The sequence below is a fragment of the Symphalangus syndactylus genome, chromosome 1 (assembly GCF_028878055.3).
Source record: "Symphalangus syndactylus isolate Jambi chromosome 1, NHGRI_mSymSyn1-v2.1_pri, whole genome shotgun sequence".
Classification (NCBI taxonomy): Eukaryota; Metazoa; Chordata; class Mammalia; order Primates; family Hylobatidae; genus Symphalangus; species Symphalangus syndactylus.
In genome coordinates, this window is record NC_072423.2 from 53,562,347 (window position 1) to 53,584,525 (window position 22,179).

The following is a 22,179-nucleotide window of genomic DNA, read 5'->3' on the forward strand; positions in this document are numbered from 1 at the left end:
TTTTAATCAGCATGAATCTCTTTTGATTTTCGTGTTTTCCCTCTGTGGAAAATGCAGGAATTCCCCCATCATCTTCTGTTTGTCTTGGACATAAGTACGTGTGGTAGCGTATAGAATAATCACCAAAACAAATGGAGCGATAATAATAGGGAAGATGTTTGGAGCCCAAGTGCTGATCTTGTTCCCCCAATTCGTATGATGAACCCAACATTAAAGCTAACTGGCTATGAAAGCTAACAAAGTGAGACTTGCAGTAGATAACTGGTGTGACTCTGCTGTTGCAGACTCTTCTAGTGCTGAGCTCTTCACTTTATCTTTCAGGAAAACATAGTCTATCTCTGGAATTCTATCACCAGGCTGTCTAATAAATGAAAATTGATAAAGCTAGAAAAAGGAGAAAGACAACACCAAAAAATAATTTGTAACTAATTTTTAGACGAAATCTTTTAAATATGGCTAGTAGGCTTAAATTGAACATGATCATGTCGCTTCTACTTTGAATGTTATATCATTAATTCTTAAGTAGCACAAAGGTTGAAAATAAAAAGAAGAAATTTAACATGTTACTTTATCTAACAAAATTGGGCAGAGAATGTTGTTACAGCCCATTTTCCCTATAAGGAGAACTGGAAAGAGACTGAGGCTGTGGTTGTACTATTAGGAGCTTCCTTAGGTCAGAGGGTTTATCTTACGGAGCTTTGTTTAGAATAAAACTATATAAAAAACTATGATTTTTTCTTATTGAAAATAAGAAAGACTATGTTCATTACTTACCTTAAATTTTGATTTATAATATCAGTCATAAGTTTATGAAAGCAGAATAAACACATTGATATATTCATTACAACAGTTTATTAAAGTCTCATTGATTTGAAGCTTTCTCATTTGTTAGTTTTGGCAATTTGGATAGCTTTGGGAAAAAATTAATAGACAAACTTTGCTTTAATGTTCAAGGAAAATAAAAATACTAGGGAAGAGGATTCAAGTTACATTTCTTTATTAAATAGAACTTTAATACATAATAGATTAAGAAATAACCATTTAAACTTTATCTTTTTTTTTATTATTATACTTTAGGTTTTAGGGTACATGTGCACAATGTGCAGGTTTGTTACATATGTATCCATGTGCCACGTTGATTTGCTGCACCCATTAACTCGTCATTTAGCATTAGGTATATCTCCTAATGCTGTCCCTCCCCCCTCCCCCAACCCCACAACAGTCCCCGGAGTGTGATGTTCCCCTTCCTGTGTCCATGAGTTCTCATTGTTCAATTCCCACCTATGAGTGAGAACATGCGGTGTTTCGTTTGTTATCCTTGCGATAGTTTACTGAGAATGATGTTTTTCCAGTTTCATCCATGTCCCTACAAAGGATATGAACTCATCCTTTTTTATGGCTGCATAGTATTCCATGGTGTATATGTGCCACATTTTCTTAATTCAGTCTATCGTTGTTGGACATTTGGGTTGGTTCCAACTCTTTGCTATTGTGAATAGTGCCGCAATAAACATACGTGTGCATGTGTCTTTATAGCAGCATGATTTATAGTCCTTTGGGTATATACCCAGTAATGGGATGGCTGGGTCAAATGGTATTTCTAGTTCTAGATCCCTGAGGATCTTAATAATATTTCTTGACAGCTTATCATGCATTTTCACTTCTACTCAGTTATTTTATCTTTATAATCACCATATTAGGCAGACGGAGTGGATTTTATTATTCTCATGAGTGGAGGATAACAGTAACACACAGCTAGTACACAAATGCTTTTGAAACCTGTTATTCGCATTGCATCTTAATTCTGTCCTCATATTAATTGTGTTTAAATGAATGGTTATTTTTCTATTATCCATGGAGAAAAATAGCAAGTGAAAAGGTAATTAATAACTTGCAATGTCAGGTAGGGGAATGTTTGACTTACCCAAAATCAAAGTAAGCAATTTCCAGCCTTTAAAATGTTCAGTAAATATAATGTATCACATTAACAGAAAAAGGAAGAAAAGGATCAAATAATAATCTAAATTGATACTAAAAAGTCTTAGCGATATTCAAAACCAATTTATGATATTTTCAGCAAACTAGAAGCAGAACATAACTTGCTTAACATGATGAAAGATGGCTTTAAAAGCTGTCATTATATGAGAACATTGTACATAGATAACCCAAAGGACTTTACAGATTAACAGTAAGAACTAATAAGTGAATTTGTGAGAATCGGTAGATATAAAACAAACAAAAATCAGTTGTATCTCCCTATATTAGCCACAAGTATTTAGAAAATAAAACATTAAAATAGATACTATTTATAATAGAATAACTAAACTTCTAGGTATGTATTTAACTAGGTATATATTTAACGAAAGATGTCAAGTCTTCTCTGCAGAAAACTACAAACTTTTCTGAGAAAAATCAAATAATTTCTAAATAAATGAAATGATCTACCAAATTTATAAATTGGAAATTCAGTATTTTAAAGATGTGAATTCTCTCCCCAAGTTGGTTTATATGTGTGATGCAATCCTACTTAAAAATTCAGGCAGAATTTTTGGAAATTGATGCATTGATTCTAAAACGCCTAAGGAAATGCGAAGGGCCAAGGGTTTTGAAGATGCACAAAGTTGAGAAATTACTGCCAGATACCAAGATTTACTATGAGGCCGCCTTATAAGAAATTGTGATGTTGGTACAAAGACAGATAAGAGAACAACAGACAGAATAGAGATTTTAGAAACGCACTTAGAATGTAAACATAGTCTCTTGATTTACAAGAAGATGCCACCAAAATACAGTGTAAAAAGATGTACTAGATAGTATATAGTGCTGAATCAATAAATAATACATGATCAATTGGATATCTAAGTAATTTTTTTAAAAAAGATACCTTGACTTTCTATTTCACAATGTACATAAAAACCAGTTATACCTGTTCACAGATATAAACGTTAAAGTTATATAAAGCTTTTAGGGAAAAACCTGTGAGAACATCTGATTTATTTTGTAATTGCCAGAGATGTTTTAAACAAGACACAAGTACCAGCCATGAAAGAATTACATAGTTTATAAACTGTACTCTTTTAAAAATTGAGATGTTCCATTCATCAAAAGACACCATTAAAGAATAAAAAGACAAGTTACATCTTAGGAGAAAATACTTTAGATACATATATCCAACAAAGTACTCTCATCCATGATGAATAAAGAAACTGTAACAAAACAATAAAGACAGGCAGCATAAGTAAGAAAAAGTGACAAAGACTGGAGAATCCCTTCAGAAAGGAGCTATACAAATGTCCAATAAGCATATGAAATTGTGCCCAACATGATAAATAAATGCAAATGAAAACTATGATGACATATCTCTACACACTTCTCTAAAGATTAAAATTTTTAAATGTAGATAAAATGTAAAGCAAGAGGAACTCTCAGACATCTTGTTGGAAGGTAAATAGGTGTAGTCTTTTTTTAAATGTTGGCACTATCAACTAGAGCTGAACATATGCATATGTCAGGAATTAGTGCATGTGTGCAGCAAAATATGTTAATATTTTATACCAAGTGTTACTGTCAGCTTTATTCATAATAGCTCCCAAATTAATTTGTGGACAGCAGAGTGCATAAATTGTTGTTTATTCATAAAATGGAATAGTATATAGTAATGATAATGAAGGAACTGTTGCCACATAAAAAGTATGAATTAATCTGACAAAATTAAGATTGAGCAAAAGATACCAGACTCAAGAGAATATATACTATGGTACTATATATGGTACTATATTGTAATTATATGATTATAAAAAAACAACCAAAACTTGTGTGCTTCGGAGAATGGTTAATTATTGACTGGGAATGGAGATGAGTGAGGTTCCTGGGGTGATGATATGTTTTCTATATTTTCATGTAGATGCTAGTTATGTTGGTGTATTCGTTTATAAAAATGTATTAATCCCTGTAACGACATATTGCTGTATCTTAAGAAAAAAGTTTTAAAAAGATCAAGGGATTAATATAGACTTTAATGAGTAGAAAACCCATCGACCACAACCTTTTTATAAGACATATACCAAATGCAAATATTTTGCGTCTCTTTTTTAGTAAAAGAAAAGTGAGTTCTGAAGATATATTCTGGATTTGAAAGAGTACAATAACATTTTTTTAAACATTTTATGGTTTCAATGCTTAAGCAATTTGACAAGTTTATTCTCCTTGTATTATCTACATAAGGTTGTGATTATCTGAGAAACCCAGCAATCTGCATATATGTATATTTGTAATAGTGGGTTAGTATTCTTGAAAGAATACAATATTATTTACCCAACAATTTCTTAGCCCACAAAAAGCTGTAACTTTGTATTTTGTTCATTGTCATACTTGAATCTTACTTGTGGTCACTGCACTGAATGTGGAAAGGGGGCAGGCTGGACCCAGTTATACTTTAATGAAGAGCAGCCATATGTCTGTGCCATTACACACAACTGACAGCTCAAAAATAAACATGCAGAAATAGACCTGGAGTGACAAGAAGGAAGAAGCAAGACTTTGATAACTGGAGGGGATATCTTGCTTATTTGCTGAAATTTTTTTATAATTTCCCTAGCACAGATAATATTTCTAACCAAAGTTTTATTTTTAAATTATAGCTTGAATTCTTACTAGTTCAAACAGAAGTTATCAAAGTACACACTTTTTTAAAAAAACCATTTACATGGTTAGCTAATTAGTTAATCATATAAAAGTTATTGGATAGAGAGACTTTTGTACCTAACAGAATAGGAAGTTCATAATATATTTAAGCTATATTTAATAGTGTCAAAATATTCTTACTTATTTAATAGTAATAGACTTTAAAAATATAATCAATAAATCATCAAGTGAATAAATACATTTATTTTAAGGGAGGGATAATGGTGTACACTGTCTGTTATAGTTGACACAAACAAATCTGGTTAGGAAATCTTGGCATAGTCTACTCTATACCATATCAGAATTGATTTTTCAGCAGTTATTGACATGCCACAAGAGAAGACAATCATAATTCCCAAAGATACAATCTGGAATGCCATAACCGCAAATGTTGAAATCCGTAAGATCAAAATCCTGAAAATATAATTCTGGAAAACATAATTTTTTAAAATTAAGATACTTATTTAAATTTTAATAGGAGACTTGAAAAACATATAAAAACATGACAGAAAACTTCATATGCCACTTTACACAATAAAATAAGCAATAATAACATAGATATTTTTGCAAGCATAAACACTTCGGTATACTAATGACAGTTCCATGCATATGTGAGCAGATGAACCATGTTCATAAAGAAATAGGTCAAAAAGGGAAATGTATAAACACATATCACTATGGTTGGTAAATGTGTGCACCCAGCCTTATAGTTGTGGTCCTCTGAAATACCATGACAAACATCCTAAGTCTTTTGACAAAATGGATAAAAAACTTCAAAGGGTCACCACTGCATATGCAGTTGCCCAAAGAGCCAAGATCCCAAGAAATTTTATCTTTCACAAATGCAGATGTACAAAAAGAACGTTTCTTCTCTTATTGAGAACCTTTAACATTTTTCCATACATGCACAATGCTAACACACAAAGAAACCCTTATGATAATGTACTTTCAGGGAGTCAAATTTGCAAAATATGCATAAAACAAATTAGGACGCTCTAAAAGTCTTTACCTAATTTATACCTCCAGTATTGGAAATGATACAAACATAAAATACATAGCATAGCAAATTATAAGAAATAATGCTGACCATTTAAAATGGTGTTGAAAAATAACTAAGAAAAGAAAAAGAAAAACTGGAAAGAAAATTGGGCATGTAAAACTGTATTACAGGGACAGATTATGGGAAATTACACAAAGATAATCCATAAGAGCTGGCCTAACATGATGCAACCGTCTTATTATTGTGATTTTCAGAGTTTTAGAAGTTAGAGATTTTAGACTTTTGGGATTTTTATCTTTAGGAAATTTTTATCTTTTGAGATTTCAACATTTTGGATTATGGCATTCAGGATTGTGTCTTTCCGGATTATGGTCCAAACTCTCTAAAGTCACTTCACATACTGTTAGAAAACAAATATTAAATGCAAAATAAATGAATAAAGGATTGAATACATTTATTTATTTATTAATAATTCATTTATTAATAACTTGTTTCCTGATTTTCCACTGTTAAAATGCTTGTTTCTCTACAATATCTTATTTTTATATGTCTACTACCTAACACGGTTATGTGGGTTGCCACGTTAGTTTTATATTGCTGTCATAACACACCAGCACAAATTTATAAGTTTAAAAAGACACAAAGTTATCTTATAGCTCTGTAGGTCAAAAGTCTGACTTGGGTCTTGATGGGTTAAGTCAAGTTGTTGCCAGGGCTGTATTCCCCTTCTGAGGGCTCAGGGAATCATCTGTTTCCTTGCTCATTTGAATTGTTCAGATTGTTCACAGAATTCAATTTCTTGCAATTGTTGGTCTCTGTTTTCTTGCTGTCAGTTGAGGGCCATTTCCAGCTTCTACAGGCTGCCTGCATTCCTTGGCTTGTAGCCTCCTTCTTTAATCTTCAAAGACAGTTATAGGTTTGATGACGGATCTCAATTCCCATACATATTTTAAATTTCTCCTGCTTCTTCCTCCACATCTCTCTGAACTTTAGCTAGAAAAGATTCTCACTTTTAAGAACTTGTGATTAGTTAGTCCCACTCAGATAATCCAAAAGTCTTCACCTCCAAATCTGTAACCTTAGTCATAGCTGCAAAGTCCCTTTGCCATGTAGCATAGCATATTCCCAAATTCCAGAGATTACCTTTCTTTGAGAACTATCAAAGACACAACTTCTGAAGGGTTAGCTTGATCCCAGATGCCTGGAATACTCAATGGCCTTCCTGAACTTCAGATAGTATCCATAAGTGTTACTATTCAAAATAAAGTTCAGGAGTCTGTCAATTTGGGAATGTTCAAAATTTCAGTGCCTGATTGCATGTGAACAGGTTTCCATATAAAGGCTATCCTCAAGTCAGTCATTACTCTGAGATCAAAGCAAGGTAAAAACTAATGATACTGAATATTTCTGGAGTGGATGTAGCATTTAATTCCAGAAGACTTGCTCTTTCTTTCTTCCTTCCTTCCTTTATTTATTTTCTTGGGAAAATTGAAAGGAGAAAACTTGCATGAAGGAAGGAAAATAGGTTTGACATCGGCAGGGTTGTAAGTGTAGGAAAGGGCACTTCTTCTGACCTAGGACAAAGAAAGGAGGAATCCTGTGAAACTGAGGAGCATTGCTTCTCCCATCCGAAGAGACAGCAGTATATTATATAAGCATTGTTTCAATTTAAACATGTGTCACTTCTCCATATTTAAGTCATTGAAATATGTAAGAAATTTATCATTTCTTTGTTCAAAAATATTTGGGATAAGGTCATTCAAATGCTGCTTTTGTATTCTTATTTACTATTTTCACTTTTCTTAAAGTATTCATTTCCACTGGCAACTGTGAAGATCCTCTGTAATTTTTGAAAATCAACTACAGTCATTTCATGTGAAACTGTCTTACTTTTTTTTTTTTTTAATTTTAATCTCCTGAGTTGTGAGAACACAGCTTAGCAAAGTGTATGGAGGCAGCAAAGCAGGTAGTTTAGATTTCTGTTAGCCTTCCAAGGAAAACCTACAAGTAAACTGGAATGCAACACAGAGAGATTATACAGTAAAATGCTTTTGCAAACTAGGATTTAAGGAACTGGAAACCTTATTATTTTTCTCAGTGAAAATGTAAATAGATAAATTTCTATGTTTTTATGTTGTAAAAATGAATTGTGAAATGTTTCTCCACTGAATAAAAACACACACACAAACAAAATACCATTCCTGTATAATTCTTTGAAAAGTCCTCTCATTTAAGAACACATGACTCAAGTGGATACTTTTAAAACATAAAAATTATTAGTAATTAGTTCATCTATTTTCTTCATAAATGTACCTCTGTGCCCACGAAAGTATTGGTATTAATGCAGTTTCACACATTTACTAAATTGTTCAATCATGTTTACTGAGAAACTATTATGTACCAAGCATAAGAGCAAAAAGTTTTTATGGCACAAAAAAATTCACAGAAGTGGGGAAATTAATATGAAGATAGTAACTATAATAAAACATGGTGATTGCAGTGACAGCTATATATAGTACCATGTAAAAAGGACTAACTGTGCCTGACTTAGTGGTAGTTTTCCAAGAATGCTAATTTTTACACATTTCTTCACATACCAATATGTATGCACAATATTTAGTATCAATTAATTAAGAATTACTTTTCAATAACAAATGCCTTATTACAAATTCCAATTCTATTGCTTTTGAGTCCTGCATTCCTCCTAAGGAGATTTCAGCTTGTTTTGCTCCTTATCGCCTCTACCTCTTTTCGTATCTGTCAATAAGTTACAAATATAAAAAGAATTATTTGTGTATTTGTGCATATAAAAGAATATAATTGTATTTGTCACATATTTAGCTTACTAATGGAAACTTATTACAATGGCACACTTACACTTCCCTACCAGGCTAAAATGTCATATTTATATAGAACTATAAAATACCTCTTACAAACCTTTCCAGGGAAACCAAATGTTTTTAATTTCATACATTTGTTACCATAACTACCCAAATTAATATATGGCCAACATCAAAAAGAAGGCAGCCATGTAATGAATTACACCATCTATGTTTAACCTTCCTTCCATCGTACTACCTGAAGTGTTTCATTTTGTGGGAAAAACGTACAAGTGGGTCATTCAATATTTCCCCCAAAATTTTTAGTTTTTTGACATATTTCTATTTCCACACCTTAATGTGGGAAGAAAGAGAGCTGAGGAAATGATGGGACGAAAAGATGGTGTCTTCAGGAGTGACAAGAGGAACTTAAATAATTGAATGTTTTGAATGTTTTATACTTGACAAAGATAATGAGGGGAAACAAAAGGAAGAAAAGAGAAGACAGAAAAATAAATAGAAGTTGAAGAAAAACAAAGATGAGACAAAAAGAAGGCATAGAGAGAAACAACCATGAATTCAGTAACTATTAATGATGACAGATTTTATGCCTCTATTTTTCTGATTGAGGCTAGTTGGTAGAAGAAATCTCATGGTTATGAATCCTGAGAGATCTATGGTTACAGAATTGGATTTCCAGACATGTTTGATGTTTGGTTTACCTTATTTAGAGGTTTTCTATTAAGCCCCTGGAAAAACCTGGAAGATCTAGGTATCCATTTACTTAATCATTTTAAGAGAGAGCAGTGGCAGTGTCATTGCTGACCATATAGACTCACATGTCCTCAAAATATTAACTCTTCATTTATTTCCTCCCCCTTTGATTTGTAAATATTGTTTCTATCAAATTGCCCATTGGCACTTTCCTTTATGAGCTGATTTATGCAAAATTCATTATTCTGTTTCTGTCTTCCCTGCTCAGCCCCATATTTTAAAGATCATTCTGTGTGGCTATATTTGTCTAGTCCATTTCTTCTCATCACTGTAGAGTCTTTCACAGTTTACTTAGCCATTCTACAAATGAATGGACACCTATGCTGCCCATGAAATTAAACTTTAGCTTATCTCAGCAACATGAAATTAATTCTAAGCCCCCACAACATAAGTTTCAGGAGTCAAAAACTGAGCAGACCTCTCTAACTTCTTATAATGCAAGACCTCCATGAACCACTTTTAATTAAAGAAGGCATGGGGTAGACACATTTGGGCATGATTTATTGTATTTTAACAGCTCTGACTACCCTTTACAAAGTTATTGAGTCCATTTTGAGAGTACTTACAAAGCTCACAAATATTTCTTTTTTTTTTTTAAGGACTTGGAGACAATTTTGAAGTGACTGTTGATTGGCTCTGTCACCTTACTATGGTCCTCTGCTGGAAAAATAAAAATGCTTTCTAGCCATGTTTTTTTATGCTTAGGCCTAAGTAGAGCCCAAATAGATCTTGAATGAGAGGTTTAAATTGGAACTTCGTTAAGCACGTGATATGGTTTGGCTCTGCGTCCCCACCCAATCTCATACTGAATTGTACTCCCATAATTCCCACGGGTTGTGGGAGGGACCTGGTGGGAGACAATGTAATCATGAGGGCAGTTTCCCCCATACTGTTCTCATGGTAGTGAATAAGTTTCACTAAATCTGATGGTATTATCAGGGGTATCCCCTTTTGCATCTTCTTCATTTTCTCTTGCTGTCACTATGCAAAAACTGCCTTTTGCCTCCCACCATGATTCTCAGGCCTCCCCAGCAATGTGGAACTATAAGCCCAATTAAACCTCTTTTTCTTCCCAGTCTCAGGTATGTCTTCATCAGCAGTGTGTAAATGGACTAATACAGCACGATACTAATATATTAATTAAGACTCTGTAGTAGGGGTCAGCAAATGTTTGTCTATAAAGGGACAGGCAGTAAATATTTCAGGCTTTATGGTCCACTCAGGCTCTATTGCAGTTACGTAACTCTGCCACTGTAAAGCCAAAGAGGCTGAAGACAATGTGTAAACCAATGAGTATGAGGTGTTCCAATAAAATTTATCTACGAAAGCCCGCAGGGGCTGGATTTGGCTGGAGAGCCATAGTTGGCTGATCCCTGATCTAGAATATCATTTTCTCCTATACCAATATTAAATTATTTTGGGAAGTAGACACATCCCAAAATGGGTATCTGTAGAAAATTGCCTTAGATATTTTATATCTTATTTCTGCTTGGGATACGTTGCAAGGTTTGGACAGTGCCCTAATGTGAACAACAGTACCAGGTGAGTAGAGATGCTCATAATCTCTTCCTTCCCAATAGAGCAGCAAAAGAACAGAGACATTACCAGTAATTCAACCCATAAGGATATTGTACTAGACTGCAAATTATTTGCCGAACTTCTCATAGTTGGCACATCTGTGGCAATAGACCTAATGTTTTCTGACCCTGAATCTCCAAGGAAAAGACTCTGAGACCTATTTTTTTTTTTTTTTTACTTCAAAGCACTCTCCTCCATGAGTATCTAATTTATTTTGAAAGGCTGATGTAATTCTATAGGGTATTCAGAAATTAGAGCATTTACATACTAGAATCTTAAGGGTTCTGCAATTCATACCCAAGATTAGGAGGGGATGTAAACCCAGAAAGGGTGTCAGACTGAAATTAGGCTGGACCCTAGCCTTAATGTTCTGTCCATGTGTGACCTTGGGCAGGAAATTGACTTCCTTTGCCTCTATTTCTTCATTATCGATGTAGAAAAATTTTTTTAAATTTTTATTTCTGAAGGACTTGCACCAAATTGTTAATGCTGTCTCTGGAGTATAGAAATGACAGTCACTGTGAAGATAGGTTTTAATTTTCTACTCCATATACCTCTCTGTTATTTTGTATATAATATAATCAGCATGTATTACTTCATAACAAATAGATTTCTAAAAGAAATATTTAATTTCTGATGTAACATAGATATGACAATAAAACTGACATTAAATATAGAAAGTGCTTTCAAAATTAACCATTTTCTACAAATGTAAAGTGGCATCAGGTTATCTGACTACATCAATGGCAACTTGCAAAATATACATATTTTAATCATTCAAAGCTTTTACCTAATTTATGCCATAATATGTGTTCTGGAACCCCTTAGATCAGTTTTTCTCTCATTTGTAATGAAGTTTCTAGGTACTGTTCTTACAGTTTCTGCATTTATACAGTACATTATTACTTTATGATAAAGTTAGTTCATAATTCCTTAACTGTTTTTGCTGATGACCTTTTAAAGTTGCATAATTAGAATAAGTTGTGGTTATTGTATTGGAATCTGTATCCCATGGGCCAAGAAGGCAGCACATTAATTCTCTGCATCACCCACTCGATGTGCAGTGCCATCAGGACAAAGATATTATTCTTTGTAATTACATAAAGAAAGGGTCTATTTAGTGTTAACTGACCTTTCTGTGACTGATCAGCCTTTTCCGCCAGTGAAGTAGAAATGTATATCATTAAAATGTGAGTAAATAGGAAACCTTTCTAAATCTTAAACTGTTCAAATCAGGAGGTACACGTGAAGAGGAAATGGTTGTTCAGCGTTTCACATGATGCCGTGAAAAAAGGAGCAGACTTTGAAAATATGTATTTTAGAATATATATTCTTAAAATATATTTTAAAATATCAACAAATTAAAATATAATTAAATGATTATAATGCTAGGAATAGTTAACAAGGGCATAACATCAAATGTTTCTAACACTCTTGATATCAGAAAAAAATTATTAAACTCAAAAATATATTCAGGATTAAAAATTTTAAGTTTATTTAATACACAATAAATTTAGAGAAATTATTACTGTGACTGTCACTTACTGAGGACAAAAATCGTGCCACGGATTATTCTAAGATGTCATATATTTTAAATACTGTAACCATTTAAATCATGTCCTTTAACTTAGAAAACGTCATTGGGGATATAGATTAGGTGAAACCGATTTTTGCTCCTTTTCTTATTACATAATTTATTTCTGTAATCAATTATATCAAATTATTTGAAGGGACATAAATGATTTTGAAGAAAATTTGACCAAATGGAAATTTAATAGCTAACATAAGTGGCATTTGTGTAAGGTTTTCTTTAAGTTATTCAATAGTTATAGGAGGAATACTATAGTCAGCATGGAGATAAATGTTTCTTTCTTTAACACACACCCACATCGATCAGGTGTTTTTTAATAATTAATAATCATCTGTATTTCTGGGTCAGGTTTTCCCTGCTAAAACCACATACAGAGCTCTTATATGAAGTATCTCCAGAAATCAGTTGACAAACTGATGCTTCCTTGAAACTTTGCTCATCACTTTGGCTGGAACTGATCTCTCATGGAACTACTATCGTTATGTGGATATGCCTTTTATCCTTCTTCATGCATAATGCATCCTGATGTAGTTGGCTTTGTGAATCCCTCTATTCCCTTATCTGATTGCAAGCTCCTTCTGCCATGAAATTGTGTGTTTTTTCATGTTATTATCAATTCTTGGTCAAATATATACAATGAACAGAGACAAAAATAATAATAGGGAACAAGCAGGGTTAACAAAAGATGTTCAAAAATTCTCAATGAATTTCTTCTGAGTTCTGAGAGGCAATGTCATAATAATGTCCGTTAGTAAACTTTATGCATAAATCAATGCAGTAGCTAAATTTGTAACACAGTCAGGAAAGTAAGATGAGGAGTCCTTTGTGTCCTCATATAGTTGCGAGCTGGGGTAGGGCAGCTAACGGAAGTATTCCCCTGGACTCTGGCAGGGACAGGTTTGATTGGTCAGCTGCGTGTCACAGGCTTTCATCAAATGGTGTCATAAAGGTGCCTCTGCCAGTACCTCCCATACTGCTTTTCTGTCTTGCTCAATATGTACTTTTGAATAAATGAGTGAATAGAGAGCATTTTGTTAAACATGATGATACATAGAGTTTAAGGTATGTAATAACCTTGATGCGGAGGATTGATTTGTTCATTTACAAATCAAGAATGTTCTTTTAAAACTAATTATCAGAGAACTCGCCTTGGACAAGAGAATGGTTTCCATGGCAGCACAGACAAGGAAGTGGGTCCTGGGAGAGTTAAAACAGTTATTTGCTCCTCTGAGGCTTCAGGGTATCGACACATATCATTCTTACGGACTTGCTTCTTGGAAACACTAGGGAGAACTCTTGCTTTCTGTAGTAATTGGTGTATAGATTTTAAGGGAGAAGCAATGCAATAATGCTTCTATGCACACTGTAGGTGACGCCCTTAATAAAGAAGATATTTTCTCCCTGTCTTCTACATTGTTAGAGGATCAGCCTGTATTTTAAACGTTTGTGTTAATTACACTAATGCCCATGAATCAAAGTGGGGGATGCTTTTGAAGTTACTCACAAAGAGACTTGGAGCCCGCTTATCTTGTTTATTCTAAAACATATCCCCTGTACATTCTATGAGTCAGTCTCAGCACCAATGCCTGCTTTAAGGACATCAAAGCCTCATGGTATGCAAAACTATCATTCTAGTGCTCGAGAAGGGCAGAAACGTGCCAAGGGCATATAAGAGGACTGTGGGGATTCACTGGGATGGGATCAATGGTGTAATGCATGGGCATGTGCATAGGATCATATACTATTGAAACAGTGGTGCTTGGAACTGACATTACTTGTAATGCTATGCGTTGATAGCATACTAAATATGTGGATACATTTTATTGTTTACACTATTAGTAATATGCTAAAGTCAAAAGACAGCAGAACATTTAACCTTATCTATGAGAGTTTAATTCACAAGCCATAGGCAACAATAATCTAATATTCCTAAGGGGCCAAGAAAATATTTCTCTCGACTCTGACTCCTCCAAATTTGCTCAGATATATACTAACCTTTGTGGTGGGGCAGCTTTGATCTCCTGATTCAAATCAATGATCTTTTTTCTTCTGTGAAGCTTTTTGTTTATGTTGTTCCCCCACTTGATAGAATCAATTCCAATGTAACTCAAATAGAATTGTTCACACTTCAGCCTCCTCCAACTACAGCTTGTAATCCTTGGGGAACAGGAATTATATCTTATCCTTCTTTTAATTCCTGGCCTAATCATAGAGCTGAATCCATAAAGTAAACTTACCAAGGGTTTGCTAAACAAATGATTAAATAAACAAAAAAATGAAGAAAAAGCTAGATGTGAGGATGCTCTGGAGTAAAATCAACCAATAAATACTAACAATACATTTTTTGTTTTCTGATAGTTCTAGTGGGAAGTCCATTCTTTCCATCCATGAGACTGAAGTGAATGTGGTGCAGTCTATGCGAGAATATGGATGTGGTAGCAACAGCCGGCAGAGCTCTGGTGAGATGAAAGAAAGCAAGGAGCTGTCTGCAGTAAATTCTTAATAACCAAGAATTGGGGGATGACAGACAGATCATCAGAAAAGATTAGCTGAGACAGCAACAGATAATTACATCAGGACAGGAGAGTTAGAGTTAGAACTGGGTCAGAAGATGACAGCTCTCTTACAATACATAATTGAAAGAAAAACCTAGCCCCTCTGCCTGGTAAACTGGATCCAAATGCCTACATTAAGAGTAATTAAGGGTATATATGACACATTGCTATGCACTTAGTCATAGACACCATGATGATTGTACTAACAGTAAGGTATTTGTAAACAGCTATTTCACTTTTTGTACTAATATGTATAGTGCAAATATTTTAATCATAACCACCTTTCTAGAATGTTTGAATCAAGTTTTTTTCTTGTAATCTCCTTTGGCATTAGTCCACCTTTGATTTTAAAAATAACAGTTCAAATAGATCAAAACTTTGTCCAGGATAAGTGTCTCTGGAGGAAGCTCCACAGATCTCCATGGGTAGCATTATTCTAGTGCATTCAACCATAGTCCACAGTTCTACAGGTCCCAGCTTTGAAGGTCCATGCATTTGGTCTTGCCAGGGAATGCATCAGACCTAATCAAATAATGAGATATGGAATCATATAGATCAAAAAGCACAAGAAACTGACAATATATAACCAATATGCCCATATTGATGTATAATTAACAGTAGCCTGGGACTAAATTCTAATTTCCATAAGTGGCTTGTTTTATCTATGTCAAAATGCTGTGTTAGCCAGATTATAATAAGACAGTTGCTTGGCAGAAATGGACTTAGAACTGCAGAATTCAGTTATTTCATTTAATTATTTAATGTCATTACATTTTATGAAGACTGCATTGCATATAGTGTTTAAAAGTGCTGGCTTGTGTTTATGAAGGGACTATATTGGACGGTTAAGGGTACAGGATCTGGAGCCAGTCTGACTTGATGATGCAGAGCCTAGCTCCACTGCCTAACAGCTGTGCAAACTTGCACAAGATATCTGGCATTTCAGTTGCTTTGGTTGTATAACAAATACCCCAAAACATCATGGTGTAAAATGACTATGCTCATGGTTCTATGTGCCAGACATTTGGACAAGGCTGAGCGGGGATGACATGTCTCTGTTTCACCCTTTCTGGACATCATTTGGATGACTTGGAGGCTGGGGTTAGATTTATCTTCAGCTGACTCACTCACTCATAATTGATGCTGTTGGCTGAGACTTCAGCTAGGACTGTTTGCTGGAATACCTACACATGGCCTCTGGCCTAGATTCCTTACAATGTGGTGGCAGGTTCCAAGGGCGAATGCCCTCAAAGAGAGGGCCAGGCAGAAGCTGTATGCTTTCTATTATATACGCCAGCCTGGGAAGTCACTTAGCATCATTTCTACCATCCTCGATTAGCTGGAAAATCCACAAGTCTACCCAGGTTCAAAGGAAGGAGAAATAGACTGTACCTTTGGATAGGGAGTGACAACGTTCTGGAAAAAACATGTGAGACTGAAGATATTGCCGTGGCCATTTTTGGAAAATAGTTTGCCTCAATTGATATCTCTCTGCCTTGTCTTTCTTATCTGTAACATGAGGATAATAATATAAAGTCTCAGACCATCGCTACAAGGATAAATTCAGTAAATACTGCATTCCTAGCACAGTTCCTGGTTATAGTAAGCACTCCCTAATATTAGCTTTTACTCTTTTTCTAATTCTCATTTTTGTCATCAAGCTAATGTAACACAGTGTAACTAATACTAGAGTGGGAGTGGAATGGTTTCCAGAGCTGAGGCGGTTGAGGCTTTGGGTCTGGAGGAATGTTTCCTGTTGATAGGCACCGGCTATGTTAGTGTCCTGGACTTTATTTCATTTTTGCTTACATTGCTTATCAACTTCTTTTAAAGTGGCGTATTCTTTTTAGGGAGAGGATGGTTGCTAATATCTTACATTCAGTTACAATACAGATTTGCTATCCTGGGTAATTTTCTTTCTTCTGAAGGTGACTGTGTAAGTCTCAGTTGTTATTTATTATATGTGGAATTTATAACTTAACAGGCAAGTTCAGCCTTATTTCTAATTTCTTTGCTATATATCACAAAGTGAAACAGAAATATGATATAGGCTTGATATTTTTCCCAGAAAGAACCAGTTCTCTGATTGGAAGTCCCTAGTCCCCACTTACCCAATGAGAGGTGGAAAGAAGGAAAAATAAACTGAAAGTGGAGAAAATTGAGGAAAAGTCCAAGCAGAATCTATGGCTTAAAGAACAAGAAAAGTCAAGTGGGGACGGGGGGGAGTAGAACTACTATTTGTGTATTTTGAATACTCAACCTGTCTCCATTTTTCAGCATTTTTGCTGACAGAGAAGGAAGCCAAGCCTTTCCTTAGCAATGGTTCTTCCACACTTTGGGGATCATGGGCTAACTAAATAACCCAAGAAAAATGCTGTGTACAGTTTAATGAGGTTCACATACCTTCTGAAAGTCAATGATTCACCCAAAATAAAGAATTATTGTTAAACCTGGACAATATGGTTATCTTTAGAATAGTTTTTAATACAAAAACATATTGTATGATTTCTCCTTATATACTTAAGATCTTCACCTCTCAAGTAGTACAGTATCAAATAGTATAATGAATGTGCCATATTATAATGGTGGTTATATTGCAAATCAGTTACTTCATAGAAGTTGAAAAATAAAATGTGTAGTTCCAAAGGGCACAATATATATATTTGCTAACTAATATTATGTGTATACATGCATTTATTCATTTACTGAAAACCTGTGCACCTATTTATGTTAGATCTTCACAGTGCAACATCTCTTAGGGCGAACAAAATGATGGTCTCATCCCTCATGGAACAACAAAATCTAGATTTTGTTCAGTCCTTATACGCATAGTCTTTATTTTATAATAAAATATTGTGAAAATAAGCTGTAATATCCCCAAAGTATCAAGGTTTAAAGAAAAATTTACAATAATAAAAAACAAACCATCACCAAGTAAAATATTTTCCTTAATAAATTCTAGACAATATGGAAACTATTAACAAACATTCATTACATCTCTTCTCTTCAACAAGCTATCTTCCTAATGTTTTACCATCTTAATAAGTATAAATAATGGGAATTGAATAAATAACAATAAATCTATCTTTGAGAAAGTGTTATATGTATTTAGGCCTTTTGAGTGAATGTAATAGTATGGAAAATAAAAGAAGTGAAAAAAATAAGAATTCTACATTCCAGTTATCCTTTTATAAGCTATTTCCCTTGCACATATTTCCACCAATAATTATCATTCCCCATTTGTGTCATTTACATTTAACAATATTACTGGTTAAAATTAAACAAGTCAAAGTTGTAAGGTGGACTCTCGGTTAAACTTAAAAAACATTTTCAGTGTCGAATGAATACTATTATTTAAAATTAATAAAACTTAAACTTTATTATACACCCAAAGGTCACTGACTTTCAGGAATAAGTAGTGAATTGATACATCCTTCATATATTGATTACTGGAAAATGATAATGTAAAATATTGTGACTGATGTAACGTTTTGAAGATTTACTGGCATAACTACACAATTTGCTTTTTTGGCATATATTCTAATTGCGATATATAAAGTGGAAGAACTGGTATTCAGAAATTGAACATGTATGCATTTAGAAATAAAACTGCATATTAAACAGTGAGCAAAGTATATATTATAAAATATTTCCCCAATTAAGTTCCATTAAATAGGTAAAATGCAAATCCCAGAACTTTGTATCACTCCTCTCAAATTAAATGTTTGTAGTAGCCATCTAGAAATGGAAAGAAAAGCATCTGAGAAGTAGGATGTCTCAGATATCAGAGTTGTGCTTAGATTTAATCAAACAAACGAACAAAAAATTCAAAATGATGCCTATTCCTTTCTAACGTAGAACATTTATCAATGTTACAAGTTAATCGCTTCAGGATTGGATTTTAATATTAATGCCGAAATCTTAAATTAGTATAGCTATCTTTTGAAAAGAATCTCCACCAAAGGAAAATATTAATAGAACTTTGTCCTCGTAACAAAAAATAATTCAATGTGATTTTAGGCAAGTTTATAGATAGAAATTTCTGAAGTTTTAAATTATTATGACGGAATTAAGACAAGGGGATTTAAAATGATTCTCAGTTGGTCATTTTGGCTTTTTGAAGAATAGCTATGACATAATATTTATCATTAGGGATCAATATGGATACCAGGCTTTCATGAGAAATATGTTTGTTGACCTTAATAAATCTTCAAGTGTGTAAATACAGAAATATTTGTACAGGCAATTTTCTGCTGAATTACATTTCCTCTATACACATTCTTGCATGGCAACATATTTTTTAACAACTTATACTAAGGGTTTGTTGTGATGGCAATTTTCACAAAGAAACAATTTTAATTGCTTCACAATGGTTATTTCTGTATCTAGTTATTTAATCATCATTATCATCATCATGATTAATCTGCATTTATATGTTTTGACAACTTATTTTGCTATTATAAATAACATTGTAATGAATAAAGCATTTTGCTTAGGATAGATTCCCAAAAGAGAAATTACTAGATTAACAGGTTTGAAAATATTTAAAGCTATTGATAAATACCATATTTTTTAAGCAGTCAGAGTAAGTTTTCTGTGCAAGAAATGTAAAAAATTCAGAAACTAAAATCAGTTCAGACATTTAATTTAAAATTATAGATAGCCCCCAATTTGCCAATGAATAGTGATGCAAAGTTATTTTCTAAAGAGTTTATATTAGATTCGACATATATTTATTTAGTAATGGAGGAGGACATTATAAAGTTCTCAACTGCTCATAGTAGCAGATTTAACTTTTATTTAAACATAACTAAAATATATTAATTATAAACTGATGCTGGGTGGTTCTAAATTTTGCATTCCCTATTCTTTGTCTTTTACTCTTTCCTTATCTATGTTTTTAATGTTTTCTGTGGGTACCAACATTCTGAACTTCATGGAGATGAAATTCTAAGCTGCAAGGTACTATCTACTCATTTAAGCACAGGAGCTAGAGAAAAGTATAAGACGACAGGAAACTGTGAAAGTGCTCCTGGGATGCCGATTAAAGGGTCCCAGGACTGGGCACCTTTCAAGGCATGATAGAGGGAAATTCAGGAAAAAGGCAGTGAAAAGAGGTGAAGTAAAAGTCAGACTAACTCTGATGAATCACACATTAATGTTAAAAAAAAAAACCTGCATCAAAAAAGAATATTATTAAATCAACAAAGGATATTGGTATCAGGAGAAACTTTTTTTTGGTTATTTTGTTATTTTTCTACTATACATAATAGAGCATGTTTAGATAATTTAAAAGATGTAAAAATTCAAACAAATCCAAATGATTTTAATTGCGTGTATATATATATATACACACAATTAAATTATATTTTTTACCTTCTAGAAAATAGTAGCTGATTCACTTGAAGAAAATCTGCGTTTAGCTCAAGAGTATCAACAGCTACAGACTACATTCTTAAAAGAAAAGGACAACTATTTCAATATATATGATAAACAGCTATCACTTGATACTTCAATTGGAGATAAGAAACAGGTATTGGTTTTTCTAATTGTTTTAAGATAATGATTTATGTCATATGTGCACTATAAAAGTAAAAAGTAGTCAGTTTGGGTACCTCTGATCTGACGATGATATCCACAATATGGCCTATTTTCTCTGTGTAGTTTTGTTGTATATTTATATCAACCTTTTAAAATTGAATTTTGAAAGAATATTGGAGAAATGAAAAACTTCGGTTCCAATCCACTATTCTATACTAATTTGATTTTGATTAATGATGAGAAATGCCAATTTTTTATCTGTAGATTTAAATATATTATCATAGTCTTTATATTTCAATTCTAAGAGTGGGTGATTTCCCATGGTAGGCCTCTAAATTGTCCTTTTAGTATACAGGCTCCAAATTCTGGTAACTATTTTCTTATTAGATATGGAGATTAATTGGAAACTTGGAAAAACAGCTGACTTTCTCTAATTATTGAAAATCATTGAGAATTCTAAATATAGTTTATAAAATCTTCTGTAACGGTAAGTGGAAAGGTAAAGCACACAATATGCTACGAATCAAAAAGGAAGAAAAAGTTCCATTACCAAGAGTGTTATAATACAGCCACTTCCTCTATATTCTCCAGATACTTAGTAACAAGAAAAAATATTTTCCTTAAGTATTTGTTTTCCTCCAGGATTCAAATTTCAGAAAATACAGTCATTATTTTTTAACAATTAACCTAACCATGAAAACCAAATTGATCCTTTCTCCTACTGGTATCACCCATATTGTTGCATTACAAATCAGTAGTTTAGAATAGCAGTGCTATGCTTATGGCTATTATGGAATGTTGGGAAGGCAAAAGGTGGGATTTGAATGCAAGTTCTACTAGCTCCATGAGCTTGGCAAGTTGCCTTTTCCAACCTCAGTTTTCTCATCTGTAAAATAAGATTTACCTCACAGGGTACTTGGTAAGTAATAAAAAAGAGCCATTCATAATAAGTTACTTTAAAATTTAAGGGATGCTATACAACTGTAAGTAATTATTACATTAATCTGGCATCCTCCCTATGTACTTCCCTATTTCCCATCCATCTACTCTCATGAGAGTTAAAGCTTCTGAATACTTTGGGAAAGAGAAGAATGCATTTTTCTCTTAAAATCTTGAAATGATAGCAAGATGAAGATACATCAAGGTACAAGTGTTTGGGAGGCTAAGGTGGGAAGATCACCTGAAGTCAGGAGTTTGAGACCAGCCTGGCCAACATGGTGAAACCCTGCCTCCACTAAAAATACGAAAATTAGCCGAATATGGTGGCACGCCCCTGAAGTCCCAGCTACTCAGGAGGCTGAGGCAAGAGAACGACTTGAGCCCAGGATGCGGATGTGACAGTGAGCCAAGAATGCACCCCTGCACTCCAGCACGGGCAACAGAGTGAGACTCTGTCTCAAAACAAAAAAAAGAAAGAAAGAAAAGAATGAAATAAGTGTGTTTGGGAAAGAATTGATAATACAACTATCTGCCAAAATCTTAGTGTCCTCAAACCATTTTGCAGGACTCAAAGAAAGGGCATGTATGTATCTATGAAGAATTTGTCCAATCACTTCACGCATTTGACATTGTTATTTGAGGTTAAATATGTTCTATTTGTTGTTCATAATTGAGAAGGAGAAAATAATCATTGGCTAT

General features: G+C 33.6%; 1 protein-coding gene across 5 annotated transcripts in view; it reads left to right on the top strand.

Annotated features, from left to right (window-relative positions):
* Positions 1 to 22,179, top strand: part of CCDC178 (coiled-coil domain containing 178) — a 515,586-nt gene that overhangs the window by 335,204 nt on the left and 158,203 nt on the right. For 3 of the 5 annotated variants that reach the window (XR_010113908.1, XM_063610669.1, XM_063610703.1), the window contains exon 21: positions 20,384 to 20,533. Coding sequence is in view for 3 of the 5 variants with exons in the window: in XM_063610669.1 (XP_063466739.1) it covers positions 20,384 to 20,533 (150 nt within the window). In the remaining 2 variants the exon portion in view is untranslated. Of the gene's footprint in view, positions 1 to 14,803; positions 14,905 to 20,383; positions 20,534 to 22,179 lie in introns of those variants that run through there. The other 2 variants (XR_010113927.1, XM_063610737.1) reach the window with 2 other exon arrangements.